This window comes from Miniopterus natalensis, chromosome 13, assembly GCF_054644295.1.
Source record: "Miniopterus natalensis isolate mMinNat1 chromosome 13, mMinNat1.hap1, whole genome shotgun sequence".
NCBI classification, from domain to species: Eukaryota; Metazoa; Chordata; class Mammalia; order Chiroptera; family Miniopteridae; genus Miniopterus; species Miniopterus natalensis.
This window is the reverse complement of record NC_142093.1, coordinates 34,862,252-34,883,266: the sequence shown is the minus strand read 5'-3', so window position 1 is coordinate 34,883,266 and position 21,015 is coordinate 34,862,252. Positions and strand designations below refer to the sequence as shown.

General features: G+C 45.8%; 1 protein-coding gene across 2 annotated transcripts in view; it reads left to right on the top strand.

Moving 5' to 3' along the window:
• The window catches only part of SERTAD2 (SERTA domain containing 2), a 108,610-nt gene extending 87,990 nt beyond the window's left edge, over positions 1–20,620 (top strand). Inside the window, exons 1-2 of one of the 2 annotated variants that reach the window (XM_087823600.1) lie at positions 2,064–2,263; positions 19,281–20,620. In XM_087823600.1, coding sequence (XP_087679726.1) covers positions 19,285–20,229 — 945 coding nt within the window. In that variant the 5' untranslated portion in view covers positions 2,064–2,263; positions 19,281–19,284 and the 3' untranslated portion in view covers positions 20,230–20,620. Of the gene's footprint in view, positions 1–2,063; positions 2,264–19,280 lie in introns of those variants that run through there. The other variant, XM_087823599.1, reaches the window with a different exon arrangement.
• Positions 20,621–21,015: the final 395 nt, after the last annotated feature.

The following is a 21,015-nucleotide window of genomic DNA, read 5'->3' as shown; positions in this document are numbered from 1 at the left end:
ATCACGTGTCCACTCTAGAGACACAGAAATTGTCACTTTGATCTTAGTTCTTTTGTACAGGAATACTGCATTTTGGAATCCATTTGCTAGCAAAAACCCATGTCACAAAAAATTCTGCAACTCTTAACTTGCTGCTAACTTCAATTCATGAGTAACAGTTTAAATTAGTTTTAAATTCAACAGAGCCTCTGGCCTCTGCTACAAAGATAACGCAGGAAGAGATTATTGAAGCTTCTATTTCAATGGCTTTTCCTTAAAGTGAGCACTGAAAGTATAAGTGAGTGGGTGGTTAGGAAACTGTTAGTAGTTAGTGTTGTCTCTAAAAGGCAGAACTCTGGAAATGAAAAATATCTTGGCTTCCCAGCAAAATGTTTGAATGCTGTGCCACCCAGGCACAAACTGAGCAGGACCTGCAGAGGGCCCTGAGCACTCCTTCCATGATGTGTAATTTGGAACACCATTATAATGAGACTTTCCAAAGATATCCACGAATAATTAGCTTTTTGGCATTGGTTATACTTAAAGAAAAATCTGTATAAGGTTTTAATTATACTGAGGGTCCAGTAAAAACCTTTCCCATTCCCCTTAAAGATGAAACAACAAACACTGTCTCCTCTACCAACATTTTAAGTCCAGGTTCAATTTCAATAAGACCATCAATTTGATTGATAACAAATCATTACAGAACAGTTCCAATAGATCTAAACTGGTCTTGATGTTAATGACTTATAATCACCTTTATGTTAGGTGCTAAAGCTTTATTATCCTTAAATATAACTGGCATAGTGGACCATTAAACGCGGAAGTGATCTGAGATATTGATTGGGGTGGCAGCCAAAATTTTAAGGTGCCCGAATTACTTTTTGTAACGTTTTTGCACTGAACGCTCATGTAATTTTTTTAAATAAATTTTTATTTTTATTTTCCATGGGAGCTGCCTCTCTTTCCCCAGCGCTTTTGTCATCCTTTAGGCATACACACCACCTCTCTCGACTAGTATAAATGTCCCTGCTAACTGTGAGGAGCTCAGAGCAGCAGCTTTGGTAAGGAGAGGAAGAGGCCAGCAGCATGACCCCTGTGGGCGGAGGACCGAGCCTCCGGTACCCCGCGTCTCCCAGCCTGGCATCCCGAGGCGCGGGTCCGCCCGCGGCGCAGCTGGCAGCGAGGCCGCAGCTCGGCGCCGCGCGTCCTGCTCGGAAAGTGCTGTGGACTCGGTGACCCACTTCCAACGCTGGGCCGAGGCCGCCACGCGCAAGGGCATTTTCTCTCCCCGGCTCCCGCTGGAGCCCCCATCCTGCCTTTGGGGTATCTTCGCGGGTCACTCGTGAGTCCTCAGGCGGGGGCGTCGGGGCGTGTGTCCCGGCGGCGGGCGCTGCCGCCCGTGCCCTCCCCGCACCGCCGTCTCGAACGCTCGTGGCAGCGTGGACGCCGCACCTCGGGGTCGGGTTTTTGCCCCCCCCCCCCCCCCGCGGGACCCTGCCCGCCCAGCTGACCGGCCCCAAGTTGCCGAATAGCTCAGATGCTTGTCATATTTGCGGTCGCCCGGCTCTGCGGGCTGTGCGCGCGCCGCGCTCGCGGCCGCCTTTGTCACTCCCGTTCCGGCATTTGAATGAGTGTTTTCTAGGGTGTGTGTGTGGGGGGGGGGTATTGGTGGTGAGTAGCGGCCCCCTGGCCGGGGTGTCTCTTTTCCTCTCCTCTCCTCTCCTCTTTAAGCCTTAAGAGAAAATAAAGGGCGCGCCGGCCGGAGGGGAGCCGCGGGCGGCGCTGCCACCCGGCGTCCCCCGAGCTCCGCCCGCGCCGCCTGCTCCTTCCTGCTCCTCTGGCGGCCGGGGCCCCGCTCGGCATTTATCGCGCCTCCCGGGACCGCCGGGGGAGGGGGCGGGGCCGGCCGGGGGGCGGGGCCGGCGCGGGGGCGGGGCCTGCCGAGCCCGGGGCCGGAGCTCGCGGGAGGCTCGCGGGCCGCACGTCACTCCTGCACGGCGAGTGCTGGAGCACGAGCTGCCGCTCGCTCGGTCGCGGCGCCCCCTCCGCCCGCCTCCCGCTTCCTCCTCCGCCGCCCGCCGCCGCCGCCTCCACCATTGTATAATGTTCCGGGCGCCCCGGCGGAGGACGGCGGAGCCTTAGCTTCAGTCTCGCCTGCTGCCCGCTCCCCGGCGCCACCCTCGGGCCCCCGGCGCTGGGCGCTCCGCATGGAGCGGGACTAGCTTGAGGAGTGGGCACAACCCCCTCCCGATGCGTTAGTTCCCAGGTGGAGCTGCATGTGGTAAGTTCTCCCGGCGCGGGGCCGGAGGGGAGCCTCCGATGCCCTGGGGTCCCAGTGGGTGGGGGGCGGCGTTGGGACCCGGCCGAGGGCCGGGAAAGCCTAGAGGGCGGCGGAGGGCCCCGGGCGGCCGCGAGGGTCGCGGAGCCGCCGCGAGGGGGACCTGGGCTGGAGCAGGTACCGGAGGAGAGCTGCCCCCCGCTGCTGGCCGGCCCCGCGCCCTTGGACGCCCGCGGCGGGCGCCGGGACCCCCAGCCTGCGAGGGCAGATCTGCTGGGGGAAGGGCAGGGGACGGGCAGCCGCGCACCGGGGTCAGGAGGGGGTCGGGAGCCACCGGAGCCCCGCGGCGAGGCCGAGCGAGCTGGGAGCTGTCGCTTTTGCAGCTGGGATGTGTGTGCGTGTGGTGGCGGTTGTGTTGTTGTGAACGTGCGAGACTTTTTTTTATTTTTTTAAGACTCGGATTGCTGCCGCGAAGGCTGCTTCACTTTTGAGTTCTTGTGCCCGGGTTTGCATCCAACTTGCTCTGGTGTGTTTCTGTGAGTTTTTCTGTGTTTTTAGCCTAAAAACATCCCTCTCCACCCTCCTTTCGCCCGTGCGCAAGTGAATTGATTTTGAACATACATGCATATTAAACTTAATGCCTCATTGGTTTTTAAGTTAGAAATCTACAAGTCATCTTGGTGGTGACCGCCTATGACTGAAAGGGAGGGGGTGGAGGGGAGCCAGCTGTCCCAAGCCCTGGACTTTGTACCATTAAGACAGAGGGTGCTGTAAGAGAGCCATTGCTTGGAAAGAAAACCATAAATTGTTCTTATGTTTTTCCTTGGTCATTAGTTATCTTACCTTTAGCAGAAGTAAGAGTAATAGATTGAGATGGGAATAGAGTTCTGAGTTTAGTCTTAAATTTCACGAAAAGATTAGGTACAGCTTCTCTTAGAATAAGCTTTTGCTTTAACACTGGGTAGTTTCCGGATGTTTCAGGAGGTGGAAAGTAAGTTTTTACAGGCACTGAATGGGGAAGGGCGATCAGCAGGGTGAGATATCAGACTCAGACTATAGCAGTTTTTATTTGAATCGAATTGAGCAGCCCCAGTTGGTCTTAAGGAAGATAGTACGTCAGTGTTTTCAAGCTTCGTTCATGAAACATGCTTTTTGATTTCCCAATATATGTTAAGAAATGTCTATAATGTGTGTAAAGAACCTAGAAGTTGTAGTAGCCAATAGGATCCCTGAGGCCTTAAGTGTTCAAAGTAGCCTTTTATAATTAGGGACTAGTCTCTAACAAGAGTGAAGTGGGCTCTTGGCTCCACTCAACCCCTGGAGGACAGTCCACCTGAGAGCCTCTGGGTTGTTTTGCTGGTGGGGGTGGGGGTGGGGGGGCAAGTTGCTCAGCTAACCAGAAGGCATGTCTCACCCCAAGAGCTCCTCCCATTCCTCCCCCTTTTTATAGCAGTCTATTCTGATTTGAGTGTGCTAGGGTGTGCTGTGAGGATGAAAATACCCATCCTGAGATCCCAGCTTCTGGCAGGAGCAAGAATAGCTTGTTCATGGATCTCTGCTTTCCTGTTCATTTTATCAATGTCTTTGTTGAATTTAAAAAAAAAAAAAAAAAAGGTGAGAGAAATGTTAGCAAGTTTTCCTTTTGCTTCATCGATTTACTTAGAGGTACTGTATGTTAAAGTTGTTTATGTTGTTCATCAAGTTTGGCACCCTTTAAAATAATTTTTACTTCTTTCCCCTGCTCCTAATTAAAATGTGTATAATCACGTTGCTCTCAGATGAGAAATCTTATGAAATGGATTTGACACCCTTTTTGTTTGTTTATTTGTTTGTTTTAAACACTCAGCTCTGTTCCTTGGTCTATTACAACAGGTAGGAAAGACAGGACTCCCATTTTATAATACCGATCAAATGTAGACAAGAGGTGTCCTAGGGAACAGTTTTATTGTCAGGCAAGTGTCACAGCTTCTTAGGTAACAGCTGCTCAAGCTTGTTCCCCTTTAAGAACTGACAGAAGGATATTAACTCAGATTCAGAAAATCTTTGGACTCCTGTTTGCTGAATTGCCCCCCTTGAAAGCTTTTTTATTTCATTCAGAAGCTAAAGTATAACTTTTACCCAGTTACCTTGCACTGATTATTAACAATGAGCAATAGTAAAATAGCATATATTATGATATTTAAAACTCACTCAAATTTGTGTAGCAACTGATAGCTTTTGGCATCCACTGTTTTAAACAGCGACCCAGTGGCAGAATAAGTTACAACACGGCTTTACAAACGTGTACCCATACACAAAACAGATCAAAAGGTGGAAAGGGAGGTTGAAGATACACATACAAACACGTAAAGATGTTTTTCTGTCAATAAACCAAGTAGCAGATAACAAATTATCAGTATCAACTTATGCTAAAAGTTTACCCTCAGCCAAAGCCTTTTTCACTTTAACAGCTAAGGAGGGTAAAAGCTACATAGAAGCTCTTAAAGGTGGTTGGTTTGGTTTTTGCTGTAGCTTCTTGTTCAAGGACACTAGTAAAAGCATGACGCTTCTTTACCTTCTATTTCATTAATATCAGAAAAATCAAGACTGCTGCTGTCAGTATTACATACGATTAAACTATGTATAGATAAATATGGTGTTTAAGAGTGCGAACTTTAATTACTTGTAGAATTTTTTAAAACTTCACTGCTACAGAAATTTTATATTTACTGTTATGGCATATCCTATAGGAAATAGCTATAGTTGGCAATGAAGAGAGAGACTGACTTTCTGTCCGATTACTGAGTCCCAAAGATCAGGTGTAGACTAAATGCACCACAGGGCAAGCTCCAGTTTTATGTAAAAATGGCCTCGCCATAAGGGGAAAAGCCACCACCCTAGGTCTATCCATTAATCACTGCTGACCAGCAGAACATGAAAATCTAAAAATGCAGCCACTGCGTATGCTCAAGTCCTGTATTTTCTACCCATTGTTAATAAACATTCCTTAAACAATTCACAGAAACCCACAAGCTGGGACTCCTGCTCAAGTGTGTGGATCTTTAATTTAGTTTTAATATTCTTGAAAGAACCGGCTACTAACCAAAGTTGGCATGTCTTTTTAAGAGAAAGTGTTGTCCCCAATGGCCGGTGCAGTTGGTATTGAAGGCAAACTCCTGCCCTCTGCGCAGATGCTGGGAAGCCCTGTGAACAGAACCGTCCCCTGGAGCGCCCATCACTCATTGTGCGGAGCGGTGTCTTTCTCCACGAGCACTGTGTGGCAGTTCATTCTTTGTATGAATCTGTGAATGGCATATGTCAGGCCAATAAGACAACATTGCTGTTCTGGGTAATAAATAGATGCCTTGTTTTTATTTTTCTTTCTTTTTTCTTGAAGATCATGAGACAGCCAAAGCATGCTTGGCTGCCTAAAAATTTTCTTTGAAATAAAAATTGAAAAATAAAAACGCAATATCTTTGAAAACATGATTTCTAACAAGCACCACATACAGGCGGTGCAAACTGCCTTTTGGAAATTCTGCTCTCCTTGTGGTCTGAGGGGCCCCTAAGGCTGGAAAGCCTCGTGTGTCTCCTGTGGAGATCCCCGTCCCTCTTCTGGACTTAATTGAAAGTACCTGCCAGGTGTCGCTGAAGTAAGCACCACAATTTGATCGATCTATTTTAAAAATTTGGTATCACATAAGCTGTGTTCTGCACCCATTGCAGCTTTCAGTTCCAAATGGAGCTGGCATCTGCCGCTCTCTTGTCTGGCCTCCTCTCACACTTGCACGCCGTGTGCCCAGTGCTGGGCCTGCCTCTGAGCAGGGACAGCGGACCGAGGGGTGAGCGTGCGGCCGGCCCGGCGCCGCCCCCGCCCCGAGTGGAGTGAGCTATGCGGATGCGTGGGGTGGGGGCTGGAGGGAGGAGAGTGCAGGACAGATCTGGAGCCGACTGTGCAACTGCTACAGCAGGTCTGACTAGTTTTAGGTGCCCAAAGGCAGCTTTGTTTCTCTAGTAACTTCGGGTAGCAGCAAACCTAAATCGTTAGAACAAATTCATGTCTGTATTACTATCTTTTTGCCTCTATGCAAAAAACCTGTAGCTTTGCAGAGTTACTGTTTAATTCTAAGCTTTTTTTTCTTTAAAAACTTTCATGGGGGGGCGTGTGTGTTTCTGAGGAGTTTCACATAGGGAATGGATTCTGGTTCTTAAGGATATTTTATATACACACACACACACATTTATAGTGGGCTATGTGAACATGTGGAAGAAAATTAAAAAGTTCTACTTGAATATGCTGTGGTGAAAATTTAAATACTGAAACGTCAGTCTCTGCAGATCAACCTTTAGCCCCTTGCTCTCCTCTCCTGGCTGGCGGCTTATCATTCCACACCAGCTCCTTAGGCTTCGGGCAGGCCTGCTGGAGTACCCCACCCTGGTGTTTAGAAGGGTTGCCCAAGTTAAACTCGGGGAATCTGAAAGTCCCAAGGTCATCTCTACTCCAGAACAGGTTTGCATAAAATTCTCACCACACTAACGAGATAGTGAGGTGGCAACTGTTTTAGACTGATCTACCCCCCCGGAGTGGTTATCCCATTTAATAATAATACATGATACAGATTTGCTCTTCAGATTTCTTCCCGTTTTTGAGGAGGGAACCTCCATGTATGTGTGTACTTCTGTGTCTTCCCTGCTGTCATAGAGAAGCGAGCTGGCAGTGGAATTTGAGCCCTGTAGTCCGCGGCTGAAGAAGTTTCTGCGCTGCCTCTCTGCTTGCCATGGACCGGGTGATCTTTTCTGAACAGTTTTTAAAACAGATTAATTTTTTTGAAAGTATTTTTACCGTCTCCAGAAATATAAAGTAGATTTCACCCCGTGATGATTGCTGTCTTAACAGTAATTGGTTTACAAATTCAAAATGCAGATTCCTAAGTAAGATAGGCCGGATGAATTGGAATGTTTAGGGGGCAAGTGGGGTAGGTTGGAGGCCACCCCTCCTGAAAGATCATTGAAGATCCTTGAAGTTGAAGTATTAAGAGGTAGCTTCCTAAGAAATTAACATCTATTACCTTCAGTGTAGTACTCTGATTTTATTTTTTATTGTATTTGACTAAATGACTTTGTATAAAGTTCTATGGGTCATTAATTATCAATATACTGCATTCCTCTGGAAGAAATACATTTGATCTCAGAATAGCCCCAAAGTAAATAAAAATGAATGGCTGCCACATTTACAAGATATCACTCACTGCCCTAGAGTTTAGTTTGTATCCTCATTTTCTTTTTCTGCTTTGTGAGTTGTTCAAGTATATGATACAAAGTTCCAGTTGTCAATGTAAAACCTTATCAGTAGCGTGCCTAATTCATAGAAGTAACTAAACATTCGGAATATGTATGTTGCTTACATGGGACAGATATTTACATAGTAGACTAGTTATGTCCTCCCCTTTACATGCCTGTTTTTATACTCATAGGTCATATTGTAGAAATTTGATAATTTTCTTTTAAGGAATTCAGGCTTAGACCATATAATACAATGCTTAGATTCATTTAGTAAGTAAAGAAAGAAATAACATTTCTCTGGTTTTCTTCTTTAGACTGCATGTGGAAGTTAAAAGAATGAAGTATTTTCTGTGTTTGTGAGGACTATTTTCCAGCATGTCCTCTTTTAAGTGATTTTTCACAGTAATACAGCATTCCAACTTTGAAAGCAAAGAAAATTAAACACTAATCATAACCTTTAAGAAGCACTTCCATGAAAATACTTCCTGATGTAGCATACTTCGTTTTTATTTGTTTTACTCATGGGCAGTAGTTTAACAAAATCTAAAAGGAAACTTTTTGTTTGAACTAATGTGCAATTTTACTTTTCACAGATTTATTCTAACAAATTACATTTACCTGTTTTAGTGTGACTGTGTTATATATCTGATAGTTCTCTTTTTTAAAAAAAACAAAAACAAAAAACAACATCAGAATTGTCACATACTTTTGGCAGAGCATTTATTTGGCTTCTGCCTTAAGCCTTTTTCCCCCTTGACATTGTTTATTAAAGGTCTCTAATGTGAGGGGAAAAACAAGGTATCTTTGGGGAAAAGATGCTACGAGAGGGATGAAACCAGAATCCCATCCAAGCAATTATAATATAAATACAGGAGAAAAAAAATATTTTCATTATGCATAGGAATGGGGGTGGGGTGAGGCTGGCTAAGCTTTACAGGCACATAATCTTAAGGGAAAGAAATTCAAATCTAAGAGTTCCTTTCCTTAATGTTAATGAGGCTTTAGATTCAGCTAAACATGTATTTCTGACATCAAGTTAGTATGAAGTAGTATTATAATTTAAATGATTATAATATATTATTTATAAAAATATAACTTCACATTTACCAAGTTTCAAATGGAAATATTGGTGATAATAGTTCAACTCTGATGAACATTATTACTGAACATACATCATAGAACCTAAGTTTGTAATTTGAATAGGAAGAATTCTGGCAAGTAGTTATATAATATCTTGCTCCATTCTCTCTCTAAGGTTAACTGTGTTGCATTTTTATAATTAAGTGACTCCTCCCCGATATCCTTTATGAAGTTTTCCCAAGTAACTGCCGTATCTGTTCAGCATGTAATTTCCTGATATTAAGAAGCGATGGGATTATTGAAAGCTTTTCTATAACTAGTAAAATTCTTAGTGCTTACCTTGAGACTCATTGTGGGGTTGGGACTCTACTTTTAGTACTCTCAGTGGAAATTCAGAACTGTCGGCTTCTGTAAGTTCACATCCTATCACATGGGTTTGTATGGTTGGTATTGTGTGCGTGTGTGTTCTCACTTCAGAAATCCTCCTGGAATTTTAACCATGGTTTTTGAAACATCAGTGTTTCTTATGTACAGGCACAGCCTTTCTACATACAGTATTTCCAGAATTTGAACCATAGCATAATATAATTTAGTTTGGCCTTGGCAAGACTCTTGGCTTGCTTAGCAGTGTCCTGCAGAGACTGGAATTTGGGAACAATCTTGGAAATGTGTGTACTCTGAGAGATCTGTAGGTAGAAATTGCTGCGGATAGGCAGACTTCAGGAGTGCCTTGTTGCTGTGCTGCGCCCCCCTGTGGCTGGACGTGGAGTGCTGTCTTTCGGGGCTGGAGGGAGCTCCGACTCCTACTGGGCATGCTTGTTTACTGCATAGAGCATTAATAGTTTTCTTCTGTGTAAGATAATCTACCAAGTTAAGAAAATAGTCCTTGGTGAGAGTCTACGTAATTTATTATGCCTACTTGGTTTTTTAATTTATAGAATATTAAAAATATGTATTGGTGGGTTGTACTTTTTAAACCTTTTATTACGGAAAATTCCAAACATACTCAAAAGTGAAGAGAAAAGCACAATGCATCTCCTTGTACTCATTACCCAGCATCAACAGTTAGCAACATTTTGTCAGTCTTGTGTCATCTGCACACTCAGGGTTTTTTTTTCCTAGAGTATTTTAAAGCAAATTCCAAGCACCGTCGTATCATATTGAGTATGTTTTTGTTCACCTTAAGTTCAGAAACTGTACAATTCTGCCCAGTCTTTTACTTTAAGTGTGTGGCGCTTTAAGCAGAATCCTTAGGTAAAATAAAAGAATTGTTAGCATTTCCGCTGCCTTTAGGAGAAGATGACTGGTGTCCCTGGCTTCATATGAGTTAGGTTTAAAACCTAAAATTCCCAGCTGTTGGAGGAACCAATAAGACAGGATATTAGAAACATTTTATACTACTTAACAGTTACACACTAAAACGCCCATTTTTCTTTCCAGATGTTTATTAACCAGGCTATAATTTGTTCCAAAGAGATATTTACTTGAAACATTACCTCCCAGAATTTGACTCTATTTTGCCTACTAAAATGCAGTTAGTTGTCAAGCTGTACTTTTTTTTTTTCTTTTTTCAAGAGAACAGATTATATTAAACAAACAAATAGTGTCAGACACTGTCCTCTGCCTAATACAAGTGCGTAAAAATCCTGAGCGGGGGAAGCTAGTGTCTTAAAACGTGCAGGTTAGAAGACTTCCCCAAATAAGTTAAGTTTCTTGTTTGTTTTTTAATTCACTTAAAGGTTGACTTCCTGGACGAATTTCGGTTTATCTCCAGGCTTTGAGATGCTGTCGGGAAAGCAAAGAGGATTGTTCCCGTCGGTCTTCGAAAGGCATTGTCTGGCGATTAATGAGCAGCAGCGGTGCGGTGCCCGCGGCCGAGCCCCCGGGCGAGGCGGGGGCGCTGCGCGCCGCGGTGTCGGGTTACAGCCGCGGATAGCGCCCGGCGCGCCCAACTGGCCGGGCTGGCGACTGGCTTCATAATGACATTGCCGATTTGTTAGGGAAGGCTTTGTCTTACTTACCAATTAGTATGGATGTTACTGCAGGGACCTCATCCTGGATGAGCTCCGGTTTAGGGGGGAAAAGGCTTCCCAATCCGGGCCGCTTTAGGAGTTTTGTTACTGACGTCCCTTGTCTTCTGGGAGCCCCTACCCCTGTCTGTAAGTAATGAGAGGCTTTCCCCACAGTGAAAATTTGCCCCTGTGTCTGCCATTCCCTTGGGCCGGAGGCAGTCACTTTGGAGTCTGAAGGCAGCCTTTGGGAGTGCTGGTCCCCATCCCCCCTTCCTCCTGGCGGCCCACCAAATTGCCACCCAGACACTTGGGGGGACTATCACTGCTCCTGAGCTTGCCACACACAGCATTACACACCCTTGGATGGCAAACCCTCGGAGGATTGGCCTGTCTCTCTCAGCTTCCTCTCTGATCTGCCAGCTCCACCCCTACCCTGTCCTTTTGGTGTGGCCTTCACGTTCTCCTGGTGTGTTTTGTTGTTACTTGGAGGGGGGGCGGGGGAGTGCTAAAAGCATAGACATTATCAGATTTCTGAGTCAGGTGTGTTTTTTAAAGTATAGTATTCTAATAGTGTAGGAAGTTGTGTAAGCAAACCTGTCGTGTCGCCCCCCCCCCCCCCCCCCCTTGAAGTAGGATCTGCGTTTCCTCCGGCCTGGGAGTTGCTGTGTGACAACCCAAGGTTAGAACCATTTCTCAGAGTTCCACGGTGGCTGGTGGGCGGTAGGTGTCTTTTGTCAGGAACAGAGGCTTGATATTTGGACCACCTCTAAAGCAGGATCGAAAACACACCTTAAGGCAACTGTGTGGGGTGAGGAGAGGAGAAATGAGAATATTCTGTTTTAGAAGTTGTCTCAAAACCATTTCTGGCCAGCCTCTCTCTTGGTCTTGGAAGTCTGTCACATACAAAATAATTTTGCCAGGGGCCCTCCTTTCTTCTGCCACTACCCCTGAAAGAAACGGAAAGAATGTGTTTCCACTTAAAGGACTTTGGGTTTTGGCGACACAGGATGTCAGAGTCAGGAAATAGCCTCTGCTGGCCTCTTTGAAGACACTCGTCACTTCTTAGCGTCTGTCTTCAAAGGAGGTAGATCCATGAGGACAAGCCATTGTTCCCAGTTGTTGGCACTGCTGTACGTGCCTCCTTTCTATGATTAGCAGGGTTGGCATTGGCCTTTCTGGACTCGTCAGCAACCCGTGGTCACACTTGTGGTCACATTGGACAGTGGAGTAGAAGAGATTAGGGATGTGGCTTCTTAAAGCTCCCTTTTGAATTAGGAACCTTTTTCTTGAGAGCTATTAACTAGCGTTTAAAAAGTTGTTTTGTTTTTAAGTATAGCATACAAATCCTAAGTGTACAGGCCAGTGACTTATCCCAAAGCAAACACCACTGTCTTCACCACCCAGGTGACGAAGTAGCTACGTGCCCAGAAGCCATGTGCCCCACTGGTTACTACCCTTCCCTGACTGCAGATACCACAGCTTAGTTCTGCCTTGTTAGCTGACTTTTATTTTTTAAATATATCTTTATTGATTTCAGAGAGAGGAAAGGAGAGGGAGAGAGAGAGAAACATCAGTGATGAGAGTCATTGATCAGCTGCCTCCTGCACGCCCCCGACTGGGGATCGAGCCCACAACCCGGGCATGTGCCCTGACCGGGAATCGAAGTTCTAGCCGCTGAGCCACGCCCGGCTGGGCTTGTTAGCTGACTTTTAAAACAACATGTCACTTAATAGTGAAGTCTGCTTCCCTCCTGAGAAGGGAAAACACTAGATTTCTAGTTGTTATTTACTAGCCCAAAAGGAGGTTGGAACAAGCTCTTGAAAATGCGCACAAGGTAGGAACCAGTTGAGCCTCGAGGTGCTTCCAAGTCATGGCTTCTGGGATCCCCCATTGCCCAGCCTGTGTCAACAAGCATCCCTCCATCTGGGTGGTGCTGAGCTGGGAGCCATTCTCATACCTTCCCCATGCACAGGGCCAGGTACCTCCCTTTTTGCTGCTTTTTTTTTTTTTTTTTTTTTTAATATATCTTTATTGATTTCAGAGAGAGGAAAGGAGAGGGAGAGATAGAAACATCAATGATGAGAGAGTCATTGATCAAGCCCGCAACCCGGGCATGTGCCCTGACCGGAAATCGAACCCCAATCGCCTGGATCCTAGGTGGATGCTCAACCGCTGAGCCACGCCCGGCTGGGCTTTGCTGCCTTTTTGACCATGTGGTCAGTCCCACCTTTGCCAATCATTTTCTCCCTTCAGAAATTGGGGCCAAGCTATCAATTATTTTAACCCCCTTTAAAGACCTTTTGTAGCATTAATTCCCAGATACTGAGTAGGATGAGATGGTGGGGGGGTTCCTTCTGTCTGGAGTAATGACTATTGTTTGGGATGAGTTAAGTTAAAGCATAATGCAATATTTTGGGGGACCAGCAGAGAGTCAAAGTCAGAAAGGCAGTCCTGGTGGTGGGCTGAGGCGGGCTCCCCAGTCAGGCCTCCCACAATCCTGAGCAGTGATGGTACCGTGCCCTGCAGCAGCCTGTCAGTCAGTGGCCAGCAGGCTCTGGGCCTCTAGGAAGCACTAGTGGCCACCAAGGGCTATGGTGAGCCTGCAGGTTAGAGCAATGGGTTTTGTTGTTGTTAGTAGGGCTGACAGAAGGGTGGTTTGCACAAGTAGATTTAACATTTTTAATTTTAAAATCATGACATTTGACAGTCCAAATAACATTAAAGGAGAGGGGTTTAAAAATTTTTTTTAAAGGCATAGCTTAAATACGTAGTTTTAAAACATTGAATTAGAGAACTTTTTTGATCGCTTTTTTTCATATTTGCTTTTTTTTTTTTCTTTAAAGCCTTAAAAATGTAAAAGCTGTGAAATGTTACCCTTTTAATACATAGTTACTATTTCAGTTCCTTTTTGGGCCTTGGGCATAAGGCCTCACTGCCGTTCATTCACTCAAAGTTCATCACAGAAACTCTGTTTGCTCTTTTTTTCCTTACCTGCTTAGACACGAATAGGGAAGACCTTCAGACTCGTTTAATTGAGTAAAGATATTCTCAGGCTTAAACATGAAATGGCCAGATGGGGGGAAAAGGAAGTCCTGGCTCGAAGTGAGATCCCCAGACCAGCATCACCTGGAAACTTGTTGGAAATGCAGATTCTTGGGCCCCACACCAGACCTGCCGAATGAGAATCTTGGGGTGGAGGGCAGCCTTCTGTGTTAACATGCCCTCCAGGTGAGTCTGATGCTCACCCAGATTCCAGAACTCAAGGGAGGCGTTCACAGGAGAGCCTTCTGAGCAAAGCCTCCCTGCCCACCCTCTGTGCCCCGGGTCCCAGGGAATTTCCTTAGCCAGGTCCACCTGTACAGCTGTCACCTCTGCCTTCTCACAGCCTCCCTCCCTTACCCAGTTCATAGTCAGGGCCAAAGACACACACATCTCTGTCTTTGTTTGCAGTTCCACTCTGACTGTCCCTCTTTTCTCACTTTCTATTTACCATCTATTCAGTGACTGCTTAGGGGGCATCTTTTGTGTGTCAGGGGCTGCCCTGTCCTGAGGATACAGAGGTAAACGAAACAAACAGGCTGTGCCCTCCTGGGCTTACTGGCTGGGGTGGGACACAGACATTAAGAGACAATCCCACCTTAAATAAAAGTCTCAAAAGTCTCCAGCAGTCTCTCCTAATCACCCCACTCCAAAATCATCTCTCAGATTCCTTACTATGGGAGTCACTCAAAATCTTGAAGTGCAACCCCCTCCCCCCCAGTTAGGTAATACCATCTCCTGTTTCCCCATCGTTTTTTCTTCTGAGGCATCTTCTAGTGACATTTACTAGTTTTGTGATCATCTGCCCAAGGGGATCATAGATTTTGAGGGCAGCTGGGTCCTCCTGACTGAAAGCTGCCCAATGGAAAGCCAGGTTTGGTATATGGAGTTTTATTCAGTATTAAACTTCATGGAAAACTTTGAAAGAGAAGTTTTCATTTATATTGCCTCCTGTGAGTTTTGTTCTGTATTTTCAAAACTTTGTTTGCTGTCCTTAATAGCTGCTAAAAATTACGTTAAGAAAAATTGAATACTAGGAGTTCGTTTTTAACAAATTTATTGGATAAGGGAAGGGTGTCTTATCTCAAACCTTTCATTTAAGAGCCACTGAATATTCAGTGGAAGAGTGCCTGTGGTTAGCTTTAGGCCCCTTCGCGTGGGCAGAAAAGGGAGGGAGCACTGGCCTCCCTCCTCCACTTGGGGGTCTCTAACCAGCCCTGAAGCTCAGGGTCCCTTTGGGTCTTTGAGAGACTGGGTAGAAAGCATGGGCTTGGGGCAGGAGACAATGTGGGGTGTCACGCCTCAGGGTGGCCTAGAAACCGGGCTTGTCACGAGCCCCTCCTCTCGGTGAACTCCAGGGCCCGGGGCCTTTCAGACAGGAACAGCACAACACCCCCTTCCTCGTGTTCCCTGGAAGCCCTTAATGAGCTCCTGCTACTGCTTCTCTTCTAGCTGCAGCCAGCGAGGCCTTTTAAAAGGTCACGTGCCTCTCCAATAGCCTGCTTAAAGGGCTATTGTTTCGGTGGAGAGCCTGGGGGAAGAGGCTCCGCGGAGCTGGCCACTCCGGCTTCCGCCGCCCAGCTCCGCCCGGAGGAGCCGCCTGGCTCCTTGCCCTCAGGTGCTTGAGAGGCTTGTCTTTTCCCGTTTGAATTGTGCCCGCGCCGAGGAGGTGGTCTTCATACAGCTCCAGCCGGAGCTCTCACTCGCCCTCCCGCTCCGAGCTGGAGGCCTCCTCCCAAACAGTCAGTGGGAGGACGTGATTTTGATTCTAAATAGTGTTAAGCAAACTTTGGGCAAACTGTAACTTTCTTAAAATTCATTTTAATTTTTAAGTAAAAATGTGGACTAGGTCTTATGATGTTGCATTTTATTCCTTTCTATAAAAATTGAGATAGAAATAGGATTACACATCATGAAGATAGAAATAGGATTACACATCATGATTGCGTGTATTTTGCAATCTTACTGGGTGTGTGAAGCCAGTTTTGCCTCATAAAAAGAAATAGAGAAATGAAGGCAAACCTGCTTGGAGACACATTCTGTCGTGGGTCCTTATTTACACATTTGAAAAGCATCCAAGATTCTATTTGTCTGTCTATCCCTGCTCACAGATTTTGCTTACAGGGGCTCTCCTCCTTCCCCATCCAGACTGCATTCCAAACGTCTGATGAGGCTTTTCCTAAATCATTGGGGTCACCACCCAGCTATGACCAGATGGACATTCTAATTGGAAATTAGGTGCTTCTCACGTTGAAATCTCCCTGAAAGCATCTCTTCAGCTATGGGAGTTCTGCTAAATGCCTGTAGTGCTGCATGCTTTGTAAATATCTGAGTTCCATAGATTCAGTGATTATTTCTAGAGAAATGTGAGTTATTGAGAAAATCCTGTTATTTATCCTGGCAACAAGTCGTTAAAAGGTAGTTCTATATCAATGACTAAAAGAAAAGGAAAAGTCTTACCTAAGTGTTACCTTCCTCAAGAAAGCCAGTAAAATTCAAAGTGGTGATGCACTTACTAGTTTGTTTTTACTTATGTATTTGGTTTACATTTTAGGACAGTGTTTCTAAAAGTTGCTGTGGTGAAGAACCATCTTGTTTGGTTTATTTCTCCCTCAAAGACTAATACTTTAGTAAAACACAGTGAAAATAATTGCTAGAGAAATGAAATATAAAGATGTAAAAATAGAATCCTCATTTTTTAAATTGGATTTACAGACATACAAGTACTCTTAAATTTACTATAAAAGTATCTAAATAATACAGTATCTCTACGTATCTCATCATGGACCAGGAACAGTTCACAGACTGGCACCATCTATGGACCACACTGTGAGAAACACTGTTTTAGAGTATATGTGTATGTTACGGGTCCAAAATCTGTATGCCTGGTGCTTCAAAAGGCCACATCTCAAAAGTCAGAGTTTGGAGTAAGGAAAGGTTTATTGATTGGGAAGTTGCCAACCAAGAAAGATGGGAGACCTATTGGTTCCTCAAATCCATCTTAAGAAAGTACAGAGCTCAGGCTTTTTTTATGTCAAGGGAAGGGAAGGTGGGAGGGGCAAGAGGTGATTGACCACGGAAGACATCTGGGTGCCAGCAAGGGTCTGAGGAAGATCGTGCTTAGTCTGTTGACCCTAGTTGATGTGAGTCCGGTCAGGAGGTTCCTGCAAATCTTCGATGAACCATTCCCTTATCTCCTTGGGAGAGGCACCTCCTGGTGAGGCACTGTTTTTGTAAAACTCAGGCCACAAGCAGGATTCCTCTAATGATTAGCATGTCCATATGCAAGACTAAGCAGATGCTATTAGCCTGAAGGCCATGGGAGCAAAACAGGCTTGAACAAGATGGGGTTAGAGAGGCCAGCCTTTCACTCTGGTGCATGCATGCATCTATATACTCTGTCACATGTTTAAATGTCTTGGGTCTGATCACATTATAATATATAACACAGATCATCTAACAGCTTTATATGAGAATTAAATGCACTTAGCTCTTTGGCAAAAGCGGGATTTCTCTGGAAATATTTAGATGCTTAAATTGTAAGCAAATACAAATAGTATAATTTTGAATCCAGTTATCTGTTTCAAAACACAATTGTCCGGTAACACTTCTAAAGGCATAAAGTGTTTTGTAATGTGAAACGAAATCACTTCCTCTCTGATTCACACTCAAGTTTGAATGGGCACAGATACTTTAGAGAGGAAATGTTCTATGCAAAGTATATATACAACTGTATAAACAGTAGGAAATGTTTCTGTCACGTGAGGTTTTAGATAAGCAAGTGGTTACTATCTTACCTTCCTGGCCTTGGGGAACAGTTCATTATCGGACTGGTCTTTGGTTCTAGTGACTGACAGCCATTTTCTTAATGTTTATAAAATGTAGGAAAGTGTTTCACATAAGTAGCTCCACACTTTTATGAGCATTAACAAATTCTTGAGCTGATTCTGACATTGAGTTGCAACTGTCTTCGTCTTTCTCTCCTGGAGACTGCGGCACAGGAAGGTAGTCACCCCAAGTGGGACTTGTGTGCCAGGCTCTGTGACCACCTGCCTATCTGCCCACCTCAAGGGGCAGCGTGGCCTTCTTTAACAAAGTGCTGGAAGGAGTTTCTGTGCAGTTTTATTATGGTTAGCCGTACTCCTCTAGGATGAGACTCATCATTCAAAATGATAATGAGGTATAGGAGAAATTATTCAGCTCCTTGAAGACCAGGCTTTATTCCTCTGAGGGACCCACTTCCTGGCAGAGTGCCCAAGACAGCACAGATGCAGAATAAGTTAATAAGGGCTTGAATGAGGTGCCATCCAAATCAGCTGAAACAATGCAGTAAAAGGAAAGCCACCTTTAGAAGAAAAACTGAATAGCTACAAAGCTCTTGCTTGTACATGAAGATATCAGAAAGAGTGAGTGGCATGAGGAGAGAGTTACCACGTGTCCATGGGTAAGTGTTGTAGGGAGGGTGAGAGAGCAAGCACGGGCTTGGTGTAATTAGAGCCACGTCTCCCCGTCTGGGTGACATAAGGATAACTTTCTTGATTAAGTAGTTAGAAAGTAAGGTTTATGAGGCAAAGGCCAATGGACTTGCTATTGTTCTGTTTAGATGAGAGAAAGGACCACTGTTCAGAAGGTGCGGCTGGCTGAAGGTGTCTTGACGGAGGCCAGGACAGGGGAGGCGGTGCCTCGGCCTACGCTGGGAGGGTCAGGCAAGGTGGGCAGAGGGCAGGAGCTAAAATCTAACCCATTCCCAAATGCTCATGGTCTGAGATAGGAGATTGGTTTTTCTTTGAAATACATATATATCTCTGGAGTCACAGTAAGTATTTTGTTAAGAAATGTCTCAAGTACCCAAACAGCAATGCTTATAATCAGAGCAAATTACTTTCCAATTAGTCCAGTTGCATTCAGACCTAACTGTGTGCAGTGAAATTGAGCCGTGGAAAAACTTGGGCTGGGAAACCCACATTCCTCCATTTGATTCTAGACTGAAAAGCGGTGGCAGCGCAATCACTGTGGTCATTTACCACAGGCCAAGTGCTTCACCACGTGTCACCAAACAGACAGAAAGGCTCTATGCATAATGAGGAAGGAAAAGGCGTTTGGAAAGCACACACAGTTCTACCCAAATTGTACACGGCCCTTCTTCTCCAAGTTGGTTCTTTTAATCGTTCAAGATGTGTTCAAGCTGTAACCCATGACACCTTTATCTGTCTAGGTCATAGCATCCTAAGTGTTTTCTTGGGCTTTAAAAATAAATCCATTTAGGGGAGGAAAACTGAACCTGCATGGCAATGTTAGGCAAGCGCAGGAGCTGAGAAAGTCAAAATCATGGTTTCCATGGTAACGTTGAACTTGTCTGGGTCATACACATTTCCCAAGAAATACATTCACCAGACTACAGAGTGATAAAAATTGCTCCATGGGCATACAAAAGTAGATCTCCCCCCCCCCCCCCAGTTCTCTTATTCTAAGAAATCTTCCCCCCAATTAACCCATCTGTTCTAACAAAGCCCGGGCAAGGAGCTAGCACAAGTCCACCTCCGTCAGACCTCAGAACCAGCGTCCTTTTTACGGTAGCAGTCAGCGTCCCTGTGATTAATTCCATGGCCTTCCTCTCCCCTTTGCAGATATATGTTGGGTAAAGGAGGAAAACGGAAGTTTGATGAGCATGAAGATGGGCTGGAAGGCAAAATCCTGTCTCCCTCCGACGGTCCATCCAAGGTGTCTTACACCTTACAGCGCCAGACTATCTTCAACATTTCCCTTATGAAGCTCTACAACCACCGGCCCCTCACAGAGCCCAGCTTGCAGAAGACCGTGTTGATCAACAACATGCTGCGGCGCATCCAGGAGGAGCTCAAGCAGGAAGGCAGCCTGCGGCCGGTGTTCGCCCCCGCCCCGCAGCCCGGCGACGCGCTGGGCGACAGCTACCGCGAGGCGCCGCCCGCCTTCAGCGCGCCCGCGCCCCCGCCCGCGCACCCCGGGGACCTGGCCAGCGCGACGCCCCTGGAGGCCTGCCTCACCCCCGCCTCGCTGCTCGAGGACGACGATGACACTTTTTGCACTTCCCCCGCCGTGCAGCCCGCGGCCCCCACCAAACTCTCCCCTCCAGCCCTCCCTCCGGAGAAGGACAGCTTCTCCTCGGCCTTGGACGAGATCGAGGAGCTCTGTCCCACATCTACCTCCACAGAGGCCGCGGTGGCAGCGACTGACAGCTCGAAAGGGGGCGCCAGCGAGTCGGGCGCCCCGAAACCCGAGGGGCTGCAAGAGGGTCGCCCCGACGACCCCAAACTGATGGACTCTCTGCCCGGGAATTTTGAAATCACCACGTCCACGGGGTTTCTGACGGACCTGACCCTGGACGACATCCTGTTTGCCGACATCGACACGTCGATGTATGATTTTGACCCCTGCACCTCCGCGTCCGGGACAGCCTCGAAGATGGCCCCGGTGTCAGCCGACGACCTCCTCAAGACCCTCGCCCCCTACAGCAGCCAGCCCGTCGCCCCGAGTCAGCCTTTCAAAATGGACCTCACCGAGCTGGACCACATCATGGAGGTGCTGGTGGGGTCCTAATCCCGGGGACCCCGCGACTGTGCCCGCCCAGACCCTGCGAGTGTCCCCGCGCCCCCCGACAGCTCTCCGCACTGTGCATGCACCCTTGCTTGCCTTTTTTTCAGAGAAAACGAACGTTTTACAAAAGGATCACACTAGTTTTTGCTTTGAGCAGAGTTGGAGTGCCTTCATCCAAGTATGACCACTTTTAATACGCTTTTTTGAGTGGTTCCTCAGAGACCTCCTACCCTGGAATAGGAAAGAGTACATTTGAAGACAATGTTGCTATATCGAATGGCAAAAATAAACAGTTCAAGTGAAGCACAAGGAATAAGTTGGGAAAGCTGTAAATTGCATGTGCATATTTGTCTATTTTTTCTATAAGTTTTATTGCAAGAGGTAAAGAAAAAGTATATATATATATACATATATATATATATTATTTAGATAATCTCAGTACCTTTTCTGGCATTTTCGCCCTGTATAGGTTGACTTGGCAATTCAGCCTTTTTAGAGGCATTAACTCCTCGTAAGTGTTGCATTTACATGGCTGTTTAGAAACTGCTGCCCAAATTTATTTTATATTTTTGTACAGATTCTGCAGTTTATGATATTGTTTTTCTAAAAACAAATGCTGTTTATACATATGAGATAGCTATTTTGATAGGATTTGCTCACATAGTTCCTGCAAACTTCAGATGTACAAGTTGCACTTGTACTTTTATAGCGTTGTAATGTTTTATATGTGTTTGGTGCAAAGAGAAAATTGGATCAAATCAATCCGCAGTTGACGTCCCCAGATGCAGA